The following is a 16,839-nucleotide window of genomic DNA, read 5'->3' on the forward strand; positions in this document are numbered from 1 at the left end:
GCCGCCGCGGCGCCTGCCGGGAGTTATAGTCCGACGATGCGCAGAACCCAGCGGGGAGGCGCGACCGGAGCGGGGCATGTCGGGAGCTGTAGGCCGGCGCTGAGACTGAGCCACCTTGGGAGCTGTAGGCCGGCGCAAGAGCGGGGCGTGCTGGGAGGCGGAGTGCGGAAAAAGGGAATGCCGCCGACACGTCCACGGCCGAGAAACCGGTGGCTGTTGCGGTCCAGGAGATAGGTGGGTTCTTCCACCAAAAATGCTGTATCGCAATTGGCTGGCTTACGCTCAATAGATTTCCTCCGCCTACTTTTTTCTAATAGGAAAGGAGAAAAAGGTGATCCCATCAACTTCTGCAGAGAGGATCTATGACTAAGGAAAGTGTTTTATTGTGCCATAATTTCATGTGATCATCTTTAGGAACTACTTGTCATAACACATCTGTTCCCTCCACGAAAGACCAGTTTCTCTCTCTTTTTGAGTCACGAGAACCATGAAAGAGGTGTCAGTATAAAGAATGCACATCATGAGCACTTCAGTATTGAATAATGAACACATTGTCATTTTCAATTGATTAAGTGTTCTAAAAGCACTTGGAATAATCGATGACTGAAACTCTGGGTCTTGAAATTAATTAATATGGACTTCCATGCCAGTGAGCGCACTTGAAAGCTTGACTCACCTGTCTTGTCCCACATCTCTCCTGCAGACATGGACTTTTCTCCTGTAGATCCTGCCCTTAGCCCTACTAGATAAGTCTCATCCCAGATGTTTACCTTTAGTGACCTTCCCCATTCATCTAGTCTAAAAAAGGGAGTTTTTGTACAACAGGATTGAGGAGTTTAAATTAAGGCCAGTGTTGTATCACTTCAGTGAATGCCAGGAGACACTTGTTATGGGTGTATTGAGCCAACACAGCCTTTCATATAGGCTCTGTTACATTCACCTTCTCCACTGATTACTCAGGCAGACATCACAAAAAGTAATATCACTGTAACAGGACAAGTGAAATATTTTTCACTGTGGGAAGTGAGGACACCAACTGCTCACCTCGTTTATCAGGGGATTGTTGCTTGGCTGTCAGCTTGTCATCTTCTTGACCATGTGTGTTCTCCCGAACAGTGTCGTTAACGTTTTTAGAATAAACTCTCACCTACTTAAATGAGAAATGCGGGCATGAGCACACACCCTCTCCTCTGAGCACTCTGTAGCTAATTTTTTTCTAGTTGCTTATTAACGAGCAGGACCCTGCTCTAGCAAAGGTGTGTAGGACTATTGCGCACACACCATCCACATGTACATACCTGGCTTTGCATAACCACAGTTGTAGTTGCAGCTCGGGAATGAGCCAGATCGCCAGTGTGCTTCGTGTACAAGTCACAACCCACAGAAAGGCCTCCTTCACCTACTGGCAGCTTCCAGCTGCCTCCAAGGGACCTAAAGCAGAGAATGCACGGGTAAAGGTGCCTTGAGCACTGGAGGAAGTGTAAAGACAGCAGTACCAAACCCTTCCTCTGCCCCCAGGCCTGCCCGGGTGCGGGAGCTCCCGCTCCCCCCGGCACCCGCTCCGCGTTCCCGCCACCGCCTCGCGAGGGCATAGCCCCGCCCATCGCGGGGCCCCGCGCCGCCGCTAGGGGGCGCGCCCGCAACGTACCGTGGGGCGGGGGCAGAGGTGCGGCCGCCCTCAGGGCCGCGAGTTTCCATTGGTCAGGTCACCCTGTCACTCATGCCGCCCATGCAGCGGGGCCCCGCCTCCCCCTCGCGACGCCCCGCGCTGTGCCTCTATTGGCGGAGTTGGTCTGTCACTCACGCAGCCTGGCAGTAGGCCCCGCCCCTTCCCCGCGGCCCCACGCAGCCGCTTGGGCCGGGCCGGGCCGGGCCGGGAGTGGAGCGGGTTCGGCAACAACCGGGACGGGTCGGGACCAGCCGCCTCCGGGACATGGAGGGCGTGCGGCCGGGCGGGGGGCACCCCGCGGGCGGGCCAGGGTCCGGCCCGGGGTCTGCGTCTGGGTCCGGGTCCTTCCCGTCGCTGTTCCCGCCGGGGCTGCACGGTATCTACGGCGAGTGCCGCCGCCTCTACCCCGACCAGCCCAACCCGCTCCAGGTCACCGCCATCCTCAAGTACTGGTGAGGCGGCCTGGATGGGGCCGGGGTCTTGTGTGGAACTGGGGGGAGCAGTGGGGCCGGCGCCTTGTGTGGGATAGGAGAAGGTTTGGGAGGAGTAGTGGGAGTGGGAGAGGTTTGGGAGAAGCGCTGGGGCTGTTGCGCGGGGTGAGGTGGAGGGGCTGCACAAAGGGGAGAGGGACTGGGGATTGCGTCCTCAGGGGTGAGATGCAAGAGATTTTGGGATATGCAGCGGGTCTGGGGATGGAGGCATTGGGGGTGCAATTGGTTGCCTAGGGCGTGAGTTTGGAAGGGCTGCTGGGGAGAATGTGTTGGCAATAGGAGGAGGATCTACAGAGGGGTGCAGTGAAGACTGGAGAGTGAATTGGGATTTCTGCGGCAATTTGGAGTGTCCCTGAATGAGGGGTGGCTGATGAAGGCCCGGCTGGGGCAGGTCTTAGGAAGAGGGAGTGCGTGTTACTCAGTGGAGGTGTTCCCACAGAAGGTGAGGGTCTGGAGTTTCCCCCCTGGACAGGAGACACGAGCTCTGTTCTGTCCGGCAGCCTGGGGTTCGAGTGTGGCGGCACTGACCGGAGCGAACCCGTTGTTGCAGCCTCCAGGCCGGACACATGCCGTGTGTACCCATAAAGCCCGCGGAGCAGTGCCAGCTTCTCTTGGCCTTTCGTAGCCGTGTGTTATCGCTGACTGTGAATCTGCTGCTCAGTGTCTCTGCTGACACAGTGTCTGACACTAGGAACAGCAGTTGTTTATGTGGGAGAGTGGCACGAAGGAAGTTCTTGGATGTTTAGCTGTCAAGATAAACGACTAGAGTCTTATCCCGTGTGGAGTTCTTTTTGCTTTTTGCTATTGCTTAGCTGCTCAGTCCCCTCTTCTGGGCCTAAGGAAGATGATCAAGTACCCCGCGAATGTTTGCTTTACATGACATTGGCCAGCCCCTACCTCAGCACATAAAAAATTAGAAATTGCTCAACTTCTTTATTTGTAGCTCATTTCAACCTGTATGTCTTTAATTAGAGTCCTGAGCTACAGCAGAAAAATATCCTCCCTATGTGCTGCTCTGACAGACAAAGCTATTGCTATTGTTGTCCCCAGAAGTGTTTTTAAGTGATTCTAGCAAGAAGTTTGTCTGTTATTGAAGTTTTAATACAATACTCCCCTTATTGCCTAGGGGAATATTGTATTAAAATGACACAGTGGACTGAGATAAGATGTTGCAAATCTGAGACCTCAAAATATCAATAATTTCTGAGTCATCTGTCCACATCACTACTTTGGTGGTGGTCTGATCAGTCTGTTTTTACACATATGTCTAATCTTAGATACTCATGAAGCATTTCAGTCACATTAGCACTTTTTTTCTATCAAGAGCTTAGAACATAGTGGTTATATTGATGTAAGATTTGTGGAGGTTGAGGGAAATTTAGGTGCGTAGTAAAGAATTGCAAACACCGTTGTTTGGGAAGAAACCTTGTTGCTTAAGGGACTGATTAGGGTTTCGCTGCAATTGGAGCTCAAACACTAAAAGAATTGCTGCTGGCAGTGGTGGCAGGTTGCAAGTAAGAAGAAATGTGAAGGCCTCTTTATCCTGACATTTTCCACTTAGTAGTTCCTCCAGCTGTTAGCTCAGCCAGCAGTGAGAGCTTCTGTTGTAGAGGTGAGCTTCCTACTGCTGTCCTGTGCAGGAAATGCTTGTGTAAGGTAAAGCCTCCATGGATGCCACAAGTTCTTTCTCTCCTGTTGTTGGGTGAAACTTGGAGCTTGTTTTTTTTAAGTCTGATAGAACGACTCCTGCCACAACTCTCTCTGCATGGCCTGCCAGCTATTAGCTGGTTTAGATTAGAAGAGGAAATTGCTGAACAAAGTTCCCTGCCTTAGGAGAAATATTCTAAGACTAATCAGCTTTTAATTATACGTATCAGTTTCTATATGGTTAACAGCAATTTGGTTTTTTTTATTCAGGGAGCTGAAGTTGTAGTCTCTGGCTTGCAGATCAGAGCAGATCCTAACTGTGTAACATTGGAGAATCTGCAGAACGCCATGCCTATTGCATAAAGGGGTTTGGCCATGTGGATTATTTAATGGAACTAGTATTTTAAAATGCTATTTGCATATCTTGGGAGAGAGCTTGGGATTCAATCAGAACTTCTTGGAAGAATTTCTGTCTGTTTTTGTGAAGGCTATGCACCAAGATGGAGTTTTTCTGTTGATATCCAGTGTCCACTCTTATTATAAAATGTGGTAGAGTTCTTGAATTGCTGGTGAAAAAAGCAGATTTGTTCCTTTTTTATGATAGGTTTTGAAATAGGCATAATTTGGGCTCAACTATTGGGTTTTTATCACCTGTCTTAAATTTAGACCATATTCTCAAAAACCTGTGAAGTAAGTTGTGGTCTGTGGCCTTTTGGGAATCACAGACTACTTCTGAAGGGCTGTCAAAAGGTAGCTGTGAAAAGCAGAACTATTGTCAGCTGCTGGGTAGTGACTACAAACAATACACTAAAGACTTTTCAGGGTGAATGAATTAAGAGTTTTCCAATTTCTTTCTGTTGTGGGTGTCTCTCCTCTCTGCATTTTGCTGTTTCTCCTTCCACAGAAACTTCAGAGTGCTCTTAGCATCAGTCAAAAGAAGACTCTTGGTGCAGATGCAAATAGAGGGTTTCCCCTGAGGCGGCCCTTCCTGCTCCTGAATAAGCTCCATGAATAGAGAATGTAACAAATTTGTACTGTACTTCTGGCTTTGAAGTTGGGTTCTTCCTAATAAAATCCTCCAACGCTTCCAGCTCTTTGTGTGAGTGCATGTACTGATATGTAGATTGTGATACCAGGTTGAACCCTGCCGCTGCAGCTGTGGGCGGGAGGATGTACCACAGCAGCGCCGACAGTAGAGCAGTGAAACCTGCCACCGAAACTGGATGAATATCTGTGCTGACTAACCTTTGGTGAGCGTTATTGTCATGGCTATGTTACTGTGTACTGCAGAGCTGGCTTAAAGCTCGTGCTGAATGCTTGTGCAGTTGCAGCGGTTTTGGGATAGGTCTATGGCTTGGATATTTGTTCTTCAAAATTGAATTAGTCACTGCTGCAGGCTTTTAGTCTATGTCTCTTCCAAGCCTACTCCATTTCTCAGCGAGTAAAGATGGTATGACTGGATTGTTGAACAACATGTGAACCAGTTGGTAGTGAGCTCTGGGTAGGACTGAGCTCAGCTCCTCCAGGCCACCTGGTGCCACATGGCTGTGGCCACCTCTTAGGTAGTGTGGTGCTGCAGGTCTCCAGAGAAGTTTGGCCTTTGGAGACAAACATAGGATTGCTGGCAGGAGTGAGATGGGGTGTCTGGCTTGCCTGGTGCTGTCCTAGACAGGACTGGCCATCTGCATCAGACCTGACAAGTATGTTTGAGTAGCCCTAGGGAAAAGCATGAACTCATGGAACAGTCCCTGTCCTGAAAAGGGACTACAGAGTGTAGAGGTTTGTCTTGTGTGTTGTCATTGTAAGAGTGCCTGTGTCAGCAGTGTTCCAGCATTGATTGTTTGACTTCTAAAGTGTTACTAAACCCAGTTTGGAAGCAGGTTTTCTTCATGTAGGAGATGCTGGTTGCTTAGCAGTGATCCCTTCATTGTAAACTCCATACAGCTGCTCTGACCACTGATTCTCATGCTGGTCAGTGTATGAACCTCCCTTGTTCTGGAGTCTTCTCAGTCCAGTAATAGTTGTGTGTGTTGAACAGCAGTGAACTGCTGCTGTTCACTGCCGCTCCTCAAGGGTAAGCGACCATGCTGGCTGGAATTACTTCCATCTGACTGCTTCCATCATGGATCCCTGGGGTGCTGAACACTGAGCACACAGGACATAGGTGCCATGCTCTGAACAGAGCCACTCAAATGGGTGTTTTTGGTAGAGGTCTCCAGTTCCAGTGTGATCTGATGCCAGTGAAAGGGAACAGGTGAGGAAAGGGTGTCAGAAGAGACTTGTTTTTACCTATTTCAAACTATTGCTAGACTTTGTAAACAGGTTTTCTCAGGTGTCTGCTGAAGATCAGATTCAGCTCCATCCTGGGGTCTGACACACTCTCCCCGTGTTTGCTCACCAGTTTGCCTTCTATGCCATGAAGATGCCATTTGTCATACAAGAAGGCTGCATTGTTCTGGTGTAGGCTTTGACAGTGGACACCTGTGCCATTTCTGGGAGTGAGCTGCTCATCCCCTCTGTCCTGCCCCATTATCCTGGGTTGCATCCTTGACTGACCTGCTGGAGAAACTGCAACTGGTCTCAGTCACCCTGATCCCTTATATGACGTAAAAGGGGGAAGCTGTCCTAGGTAAAGTCAATCATGTTAGACAACTGCTCTGATTTTTTTGCCAGCAGCAGTAGGAGCATGGCAGCACAGCATACCTGTGGAGAGGCCTTTTAGTACATCAAGCTGATATGCTGTTTTGTACAGACTTGATAAGGTTGGGCAACAGGAGGAGGGCAGAGGATTTATAATAGTGTCTTACTGTCACTAGGGTTGGATCCATCTGTCCAGCCATGGAGACTGTGTATGATGATACACAAACCCCCAGGACAAGTGAAGGAAACACCAACATGCCCTGCAACCTGCAGATGATTGTATCAGGGTCTAAACAGACAATAGACACAAGAGGAATTGATGTGTAGAATCATTGGTTCCAGTGAATGGGGTCGTGTGAGTTTGGGTTTTCTTGTTTGGAGCAGCTGAAAGTTTTACTTGAAGGCACAGTGTGTTCTAGGCACAAAGTGGTTAAACAGCTGCTCAGCTGTGCCGTAACTGCTTGTGGTAGGTGTTCTATGATTGACAGGGCAAACAGCAAAACAGTCCAGCGGGTTTCTTCCTTCAGCAGGGAGTTGTCCTGTCTTTGCTCAGACAGAGATGACATGAGTGGCAGGAGGATGTGCTGTGCTCTCGGCTGACACATGGCCTCAATTACCTGTGCCTTGTAGCAAGAAGGGTGGCTGCAGGCTTTAGTGTTTGCTGCTCAGTGTTACCCGCCTTTGCTGCATTGACTTTTGAGTTAGTTCTTTTAAGGAAGCCATCCTAATGTTGATGCAGAGGGTACAGTGGTGCTTTTTACTCATTCTTGGTTAACGCAAGTGCTGTATACTTAGACCCCTCTGCTGTTTGAACTAATTTGTCTGTGTTCAGAAGCATGGATTACTCTCCTCAGAACTTAGTTGTTTCAAAATCTGCTTGAGGAATAGCATCACTTTTTTTGAGGTATGTGCCTCTGGACTGAGCTTGCAGTGCAGATACAGTCATTGCTCTTTTATTACTACAGTTTTTCAATTTTCTTTGCGTTTTGTGGAAGCTTTAATACGATTTTCCAGAGGTTTTTATGCTTTAACATTAAAAACATTTTTAGCGGGTTGCACACATGTACTTTGTCTTCTTGTGCTCAAAGCTTTCTGGACTTAACCTAATCTTTCTCCTCAATTTTTTTTTTTTGGAGGTAATTTGAATGTTCTAATTTTTGTTTTAAATGACGTCTTTGTACAACCTCTTCTAGAACCTGGGGAGACTTACCATTTGTCTTGAGTAAACTAACTTACATAAGAATTTTTCTGTTTTTAATGCAGGTTGGGAGGACCTGACCCTCTGGACTATGTTAGCATGTACAGAAACCTGGGAAACCCAGCACTGAATGTTCCTGAGCACTGGCACTATGTCAGTTTTGGGTTAAGTGATTTGTATGGAGACAACAGAGTTCATGAGTAAGTGTTATTTAAGTTCTGTAGCTGGGCATTGTGTTTTGGGGGTGTGCAGGTAAAACCCTGTCCTGCTGCTCATATTATTTGAACAGCTGGTTTTCAGTTGAGAACACCCTAGGTTTTTGAGCCCTGCTCTCAAAAAAGATGATGTATGCCTGTTCTTGTATGTAGAAGAAATTCTATGTTCCCCTCTGCAGGCTTTGAATGCAGTGTATTTTCTTTCAGTGTTGAGTAAGTTTTTGTTTAAATTTCTTTTAACTGGTTGGGAAATTTTCTTTTGACTGTCTTGTGTTTTTCACACTCTGCAATCTGGTATGGATGTACACTTAAATCCTGACCCCTCCTTGTGCATGTTAAATGCCTTCCTCTGGAAAACTGCTGTAAGGGCATTTTTGCTGTTGCTGGCACAGCAGTGTTACTGTCAGCAGACTGCCACCCCAGTGGCTGCTGTATAAAGTGCCAATTTGTGTAACAGAAGCTTAAAACTCTAATTGTTTGACTGTCTATTCTCCAGTAATTAAATTATTATCTTAGGTTGTTGGTATGGATGGTTTCTAGCAGGAACTTTGGGTTAGGCCAAGCAGGTGGCATGAGCTAACCCTATTCTTGTCGTTCATTAGCTGACCTTACTCCTTAACTCCACTTAAAATGAGTAGCAGTTGCCAAGCCATCGTGATTTTGAGGCTGTGAACATGGCATTTTAACCAACCAGAAATGGCACAAGGTTTCTGCTGTTGCTGTTTACTAAAACTATCTTTGCACTGTGTTATAGTTGTAGGATAAATGTCCTTGATGAATGGTGCAGCAAAGGCTCCAGTTTGTTCACACAAGCTTTTCTCCTTTTGTTTGTCTTGGTTAAGATTCAGCCACCAGTTGTTTTTTTTTTTGTGGTGGCTGAATCTTTGCTTTTTGTGCAAAGTGGTTTTCTTGCAACAGCAGCAGTTGGGCAGTTTCTTTAATTTTACACATTCCTCGAGGCAATTTCTCCTGGGTTTTTTCTCCTTGTGTTTGTGATTACAGAACTGTTTTTCAGAAAACAAGTCTGGAGTTTGTACAAGACCCTAATGTCACAGAGATCTGCCTGGGACATTTAACCAACACGTCTACTAATAGCAAACCCCAGTCATTAGTTGCAGGGGCAGAAGAAAAGTAGGGCAAGTGAAAGAAATGAAATTTAAGGCTTCCTTCCCTCACTTCCACAAGAGAACTTAGTGTGAATGTGTAGGCCTTCATATGGTGCTTTTGTTTATAGATCAGGTGTGTGTTTCCCTTCTCTCTGTGTGGCTGGAACAGCATCCCCAGCTCCACAGCACTGTGTCATTGTGTCACTTGCCCTGAGATGTCTGGCTGTCTGCAGTCTATCACCTTTAATTTGGCCTCATTCTTGGAGCTACAAAGCTTAATAGTATTTGTCCTGTCAAGTAGGTCAGTTCTACCTTGTGTCCAAAAGTCTTAATATACAATTGTGCATGTGGTAGAGCTGTCAAGACCCACACATCTCCTAAACACTGAACACGAAGTTACCAGCTGGTACATGAGCACTGTAGACTGGCTGAGAGAAGATTTTCAAAGGAGCTGAGCACTCACCAGCAGTTCTCACTCCCAAGAGCAATTGCTGTTTGCTAAAACTGCTCTTGAAATTTGATGGCTATAGGAACTTCACGTCACCAGCCCAGCCCTGGGTGCACACTGTAGGAAAGTGGTGGATTTTCCTATGCACTCAGGAGGTTCTTGTTCTCTGACAGGGAATTTAATAAATCTTCTTTTAAGAAAATATGTCTCTTTTTTGCTTGAAAGGCTTTGGGATTCTGCTGTCCCAGGTAAAGTGTGCTGTGGAATGCTTGGCAGGACCATGGGATGGCAGGGCAGTTGTTTAAATCTTTGGTATATTTCCTTTAAAACCAGTGTGACACTGAACTCTACTAAGTTGCCCTGGCCTCTGGAGACAGGAAAGTGTTTGGGATTTTAGGTTTTCCTGCTGTCCACAAAGAGTGCAGAGCTGGATCTGTTTGTGACAGTTAGCAAGGTTCCTACAACAGGGATGTGCTTCCATAGCCTTGCTGTGCCTCATGCTTTAGAAAGGCGAAGATAGAACACTGCCAAAGGTCTTGTTAATTGCCCAGTTTGGGTAATGCATAGCTTATTTCTTGTAGACCTCTCATGGTAATACAGTACAGTCTAGAAAATTATCATGCAATATTAAATGAAAAGGACTTTTTTTTTTTTTTAATGAACTAACACTGACTTGGAGGCCCCAGTATTTTTGTTTATACTAGAACAGCAAACAGATGTAGCAAATAATGTGAAAATGTTGACTTTAATTTATATTTTTTAATAAGAACCTGAAAGGTCTGAAGTAGAGCTCTCCTGGTGCCTCCTTGTTGACAGATTTATTTTCAGTTAAAGCAGCACTGTTTCCTGCTCTGCTTACATATCAGCTATACTCTGCTTACAGAACCAGTCTGGTTTTAAGAATCTGTAGAATAAGATGGAAGAACTCTAAGAATTTCAAACAAGGAAACCTTTTTCGTTTAAAACCCCTCAGTGTTTCATGGTATAATGGCAACCATGACACCAGCTGTGCTGGGCTGATAGCTCTAAAAATCCTAAATCATGATGTCATGACAGTTTTAGGGAACCACAGGCCTTTCAGTGGGATTTCATGCCAAGCTGCTTGCATGGAAATAAGTCTCTCCAGTCGAGGATGTTGCACAACTTGAGTGGCAGCAGAAATCCTTCGAGGATGTTTTTGCAAATTACACTCCATTTTTAGCTTTTTCTTTCTTCTTTCAAATAAAAACAAATGTGTAGCTTCTAGAATCTATTCAGCAGGATTAAAGGAGGGCCTTTTTTTTTTTGACTGTTCTTGCATTCTGAAGAGATTCTGCACTGCAGTGGTGAGTATGTACAGCCTGCTGGCAGGAAGCATGTGGCCAGTGCAGCTGTGGCAGAGGAGATGCTAAGTCCTGTGCTCTTCTCCACCCCTTGCTGGCAGCAACTGCCCACAGCAATGCCAGCAGCAAGGAACGTGTCCCTGTGTGTCTGCACAAAGCCAGTGCCTCAGCTGGCAGGTTCGTGCTCTGATGCCAGGCCATCAGTGAGGTCAAGGGACAGATGCCTGATCATTCCTGCAGTTTACAAACATTATGATGACTTTTTCCGTGGTGGAGAACAGGGCAGCATCAGCAGGTGTGGCTGGACTTGGACTCCACCAGCAGCAATGCCAGCTTCAACTACTGCTGAGTGCTGCCTTTGCAGCAGCCCTCAGGAGTCTGGACAGAAACTGATGCATAGGAAGTTCCACCTGCAGATGAGGAAGAGCCTAATTGTTGTGTGGGTGACCATGCACTGGAACAGAGAGAGGCTGTGGAAATAGTAAAGATCCACCTGGACACAATCCTGTGTCATGTGCTCTGGGATTACTCTGCATGAGCAGGAAGGGTGGACCAGATGACACACTATGATCCCTTTCAACTTTACCCACTCTGATTCTGTGTTACTGTGGTGCCACAGTGTGTGCCAGACCCGGATTGTACTGGCACAAGTTTGCAGGGCTGTCCAGCGACTAAGATGGAAAACGTGTTTTTCCCAGACTGGCTTGTGTCTTCAGTTTGCTCTAAGGCCAAGGTTGAACCTCCACTTAACTGTTCTGTAGTTTGAGTGCTCATCCTTTCTCTTAACACTTTAAAGAAGTGCATGGAAAGTGAAAACCATGATGCAATAGAATTCCTAAACACCTTGAATAGTCTTATTTGTATTAAAATTGCAGGATTGTAATTCAGAGTTGAAATAGAAAGTAAGACTTAAATTATGGATAGGTTGAGATAAGATTTTTATTTGTGGTCTTCCCACATCCCGCAAAGTGACATGCCAACTGTGTTTTGATGTTTACTACATCAGCTTCATACTGACAAGGGTGGTGGAGTTTGGGGTTTTTGGTTTTGTTTTTTTTCCTGGCCCCTAGCCAGGAGCTGAAGTGCAGCATCCCATTTGCATAAAACCGGAGAGATTACAGCTCCCTTCATCTCTATTACAGATGCAGGGTACCACCCGCTGAGACAACAGGTTCCAACTTGCTGTGGTCCTTTTGATTTGTGCTGCTTTCCATTTGGATCAGGAGGGAGCAGTGCATGCCGGGATAACGTGTTGTCTCTGTGGGTGGTGCCTCCCTATTAAAGGTGAGGGTAAGCATGAGCCTTTCAAGATCTTCAGTCCAGCTTGTGTTCTGCTTGCTTGTATAGATCCTCTGAATGACCTTAACTTGTAAAAGGGCAAGGATGCTTGTTAGAGCTGGGAGGAAGAAAAAGGAGCGCAAAACTGGATCAGGTAACCAATGCAGGGCTTGCAGAGGGGTGGATGTTTTCTGGAAGGCTTTTTCTGAGTATAAAAGGAGTTTGAAAAGAGTATTTAGAAAATAGCCTGGAAGTTGGAACGAGTGCTCTCTTTCTTTTGAGTGCATGCTGGCTTCTGCTTTGAACCTGCATGAATGTAGGACAGAGTGGTGCTGACAGCTGTCACTTTAGTGGCCTCTTAGTTCTGTAGCCTTTCATAAATTTGAAAGCTCACTGCCCTCAGCTTGCCAGCCTTTAGCCTTAAATTTTGATGTTTAATGGGTCCCTAAGTGCTTTATAAACCACATGTCTAAAGCACTGCTGAAACATTACACCAAACTCCAAGGTAACTGTGAATGCTTTTAAAGTGGTGGAGACTGACTCTGCCCCTCTTTGTTTTCATGATAAAACAGAGGGCCTTTTGGAAGATAGTAAATTAGGGAGAGGTGGTGGATCCATATTTCAGATAAGATTTGTAAGGTTCAGTATGTCTACCTTGAGAGATGAAAGATTGCTGGAGGTGGAGCATCTACTTCAGCTAAAAGGAATTACATGGGAGAGGATATCAGTGAGCATCAGTTTAGGAAAGAGGTACAAGAGGTAGGACTTGAAGGAGAGAGGGTCCAAGGTGGGCACCATACTCTGGACTTCCCTTTTCTTCCCAGGACTTGTTTGCCTTGCAAAGACCAACCCCAAATATAATGCTTATTCTTTCCTTTGCTCTTCTGTCTGAGGCAGAGGGGAGAGAGGAAGGCTCATGGCAGAGTGCAAAGAGAGAGGCCATAGAATTAGAGAGGTCTGTGACAAAAAAAAAAGTGTTTCCTTTCATTGATAGTTTATTTGGGAATCTGTCAGAGTATATAAGAGTATTTTAGCTGCACAACAGCTAAAATAAAAATATGTCTATTTTTTATTTATAAAAAATGAAATCTGTCTTTTAATGGATTTGTCTTGTAATTAGATTATTTTCTTACCTATAAAGATACGAGTTAAAATGAGCTTCTCTTAACATGAGGTACTTTTAACAAATCTCACCTGTATGGATTCTCTGGTGTCTAGAAATACAGATGTGCTTCTATTGAAACTTGCTTAATGGGAACACCTGTAGATCCTTCTCTTGCAAAACATACTTTGCAGAAATGTGACATTTTGTGGACAGGATTGAATTAGACCGGTTAGTTCAGACATCTTAAAGAAGCATATGCATAAGTGTGGTCATGTAGGGTTCAATTCTCTGTTTCCCAGACAAATAAAGCCCTGTTAAACCAAGCATCATGCCTATTTATGTGTCCCACTGAGGGTGTCCCACAGTCACTGCCCTGCACCAGAACCCTCTAAGGCTTGTGTTTCACTGCTGGAGGCAGACCTCCCCTGAAGCTGTGGTCATGACAGGGAAATCCGATTTTCCCTCCTCCAAGGCAGAGCGCACTTGGCTTCCAAATGTCATTTGCTGGAGATAGTACTCTTAATGAAATGAAAGATGTAAGCCTCCTACGGAGAGCAACCCGCTTTGTGCTGCGTTTCTGTGTTTACATGCAGGAGTTGTGGGACGAGACTACTCTTGAACTGTGCTAGATTTGGAATTTTTTGAAGCGTTGAAGGAAATTCATTTAACATTTACAGCATGGTAGTTGAATTTACAAGAAGGACTGTTTTCAATAAAAAAAAAGGAAAAAGATTGGAAGGTTTAGTGCTGAGCATTGAAGGCAAACATCACTTCCTGTTTAGTAGTGTGTCTGCACTCTGGTGCTGTATCCTGCTAGGATGAACCTCTTGCTGCCGTGCAGGGAAGGGGCATAGTGCTCAAACTGGATGATTTTGTGGGGTGTCTTTTGCCAACAGAACTTTCACATTTATTATCTTGGTACATTGGAGGAGAGTTGATCCATGGCTTCCTTACTCTGATCTCCAAGCTGGGTTAGTGCTGAATGGAGAGTTTGCAGGCTCTGCTCTCCCAGCGAGTTCAGCCTGCCAGGAACAGAAGCAACTGGGGATCAAAACTGTGTCTACTAGTGAAAGATCACTTTATGTGATAAAGGTCTGTTTATGGATGTTTTAAAAATCAATAAATAAATGATAGGGTTTTTTTTCAGTGAGACATGAAGGTAAAAGTATTTTTGATCAGTGCAGCCATTCCAGCTGTGAGATCATTGCCATTTTTTAATCCATTTGCTGCCTGGAATAGAGATACTAAAAAAATAGATGTTTGAAGAAATAGATCCGAATGCTGTTATTCATACCTAATTTCCTTTGTTTTTTCCTCAATGCTTTTTTAGTGTTGCGAACATGCCTTCTTGACTAGTACTAGAATAGTACTAGTCAGTGGCTACAACTGGTAGCAACAAATTACCACTGATAATAAAGTTACCTATTTTATATGAAATTTGAGCTGTTGGTGTTTCTCTCTTCTAAGCTGGAAACTCCGTGGTGATGACCTAACTCAGCTGCCTCTCTACTGTCATCTCAATTTTGAATCAAGGCCCAATAGGCAGTGACACCAGGCTAACAAAAGAGGGCTGCAAATCTTGGTGGTCTCCCATTCAGATGGTATTGCCTTCCTTGGACAAAGGGGTGAGTAGGGCTCCTGAGTGCCACTCTGCCTCTAGGGATGGTAAACAAGGAACGGATCACTGGTGGGAGGCATTTTTTGATTACTTGACAAAGCTGGGTAGATGGGATACCACCTGACAAAGGGCTGAGGTTTAAAGGAAGATTTTGCAAGGGCTCTTAAGAACAAAAAGGAAAAAATAGGCCAGAAAACTGGGTTTTTTTTCAGGATGTAAACAGGGTGGGCGGAGGTGAAGGGGGACTCGGCCATTCTTGGGGAACTCTGATTTAAGCTCAGAGGATACAGACAAGGGAAGGAGGGAAGAGTGCACAGATGGCTCATTGTTTTGTCTAGCTCAGCATTCTTGCACTGCCGAAGTGAAGGGCAATTGTTTTAAAATCCTTTTTGCAAAGAGTGCTCTTTGCTTTCTAGCCATCCCTGGTGCCTGAGATGCAAACTGTAAACCAGAGGGACTGGTCTTAAATGCCCATTTGTTTTGGAGGGTCAGTCCAAGGGGCCCTGGGCAGTTGCTGGGCAGCAAGGCATTGCTTCTATGTGGGAATGAGGGGAAAGGAGTACTCCTAGGAAAAATGCACTGCAGCATTTGGTGAGGAGGTGAGAACAAAAGGATTCACACAGAGGGGCTGATGCAGACCAGTGTTTGGCTTGGGGATCTTTACCAAAGCTATGAAATGGTGCACAAAACTGGAACATACCTTACCTGCAATGACATCTGATATGCAGTATAGTTTTCTTACAGTATTTCACTTTTTTTTTGGTAGCAAATAATTAATATAAAGAAACACTGCCATTTCTATATGTTAATGTTTCTACTGCTTCAGTTGCACTGGCACAGATCCTTCCCCTCCTCCCCTGTAAATTGTTGTGGCCTTTCTGGAGTAGGGGCCTTTTTTGGCATAGTCGACAAAAATAAACCATAAGGGCAGCTGTTGTTATGAATAAGGCTCAACAGGGGAGTTTTACCAGTAGAACTACAGCAATATAATTATACTGGTAGACTGGTTACAGTAAATTTCCTCATGAAGACAAGCCTTAAGTTGACATTTCCTAGCTAAGTTGAATCCATATGTATAACCTTATTACGCAAAAATAATATCTCTCTGAGCCTTGAATTCCTTTTTTACCCAGAAGAGTAACATTAAGTAGAAAAGCAAAGAATTTAGTGTTCAGAGATAGATGGGGGATTTTCTCTAACAAAGCGGTTGTGATGAGCTGTATGCTGACCTCTGTGTTCTTTACTGGACAGGTTATTCCTTCAACAGTGATCAGGAACACGAGGAGAGTGTTCCTGCTTACTGCACTAAAATGTAAGCAGTACTGAAATATGCTGTAAGTTGACATATCTCCCAGCTTTCCTCCTGTTTGAATGACAAGCTGAACCATTTTGTAGTTCACATAACTGAAGTGGTTTGGCTGAGAGGCAAAGCTATTTCGCCACTATTAAAATTTTTAGGGGTAAGCCTGAAGCCACTGAAAGGATGGTGAGGGAATGACACTTTCCTCCTTTGTTTGATTTTTAAGAGGCAAAGATTTATTTTATCCTTTTGGACATTGTCTTACAGCGAATGGAGTTTGCCTAACGCTCACAAGCCCTAGAAGTTTCAAGTGCTTCAAAGGAAAGATAATTTTGCAGGAAAAGCTTAACACTTAAAGGCAGATTTAAAAAATACCTGTAGTAGACTTTACATTGCATATGTCTCATGTTTCCCTTTTGGGAGTCTTTCACCAGCAATCCAGTGCTTTCTTTTCTCTGGAATTACAGCTCAAGCTCCAAGGACCTTTCGCTGCCTGTTTAATTGATTAAGATCTCTCACAGTGCTCATCAGTATATTTTTAAGTGCACCCTTTGCAATGAAATGAGACTATGTAACAGCTCACTAGGGAAGGCAGAATTGTCTGGATTTCTATAGCTGGTGAAGTGAAAGATCAGGGATTGAATTCCAGATCCATCAGGATCGTTGAAACATAGATGGGTTTACATTGGAGGGGACCATAAAGATCTTCTCGCTCCAATCCCTGCTAGACCAACTTGCTCAAAGCCCAGTCCAGCCTGGCCTGGAACACTTCCATGAATGGGGCATCCACAGCACTGCTGGC

At 45.2% G+C, this 16,839-nt stretch overlaps 1 protein-coding gene across 4 annotated transcripts in view; it reads left to right on the forward strand.

The window, feature by feature from the left end:
- Positions 1 to 1,838: 1,838 nt before the first annotated feature.
- Positions 1,839 to 16,839, forward strand: part of SUFU (SUFU negative regulator of hedgehog signaling) — a 90,301-nt gene continuing 75,300 nt past the window's right edge. For 3 of the 4 annotated variants that reach the window (XR_001331334.2, XM_014250400.2, XM_005520698.3), the window contains exons 1-2: positions 1,839 to 2,121; positions 7,711 to 7,845. Coding sequence is in view for 3 of the 4 variants with exons in the window: in XM_014250400.2 (XP_014105875.1) it covers positions 1,934 to 2,121; positions 7,711 to 7,845 (323 nt within the window). In the remaining variant the exon portion in view is untranslated. Of the gene's footprint in view, positions 2,122 to 5,016; positions 5,058 to 7,710; positions 7,846 to 16,839 lie in introns of those variants that run through there. The other variant, XM_014250401.2, reaches the window with a different exon arrangement.

This window comes from Pseudopodoces humilis, chromosome 9 (genome assembly GCF_049639895.1).
Source record: "Pseudopodoces humilis isolate 2021_Gansu_Grassland_sample_001 chromosome 9, ASM4963989v1, whole genome shotgun sequence".
In the NCBI taxonomy this organism is placed as follows: Eukaryota; Metazoa; Chordata; class Aves; order Passeriformes; family Paridae; genus Pseudopodoces; species Pseudopodoces humilis.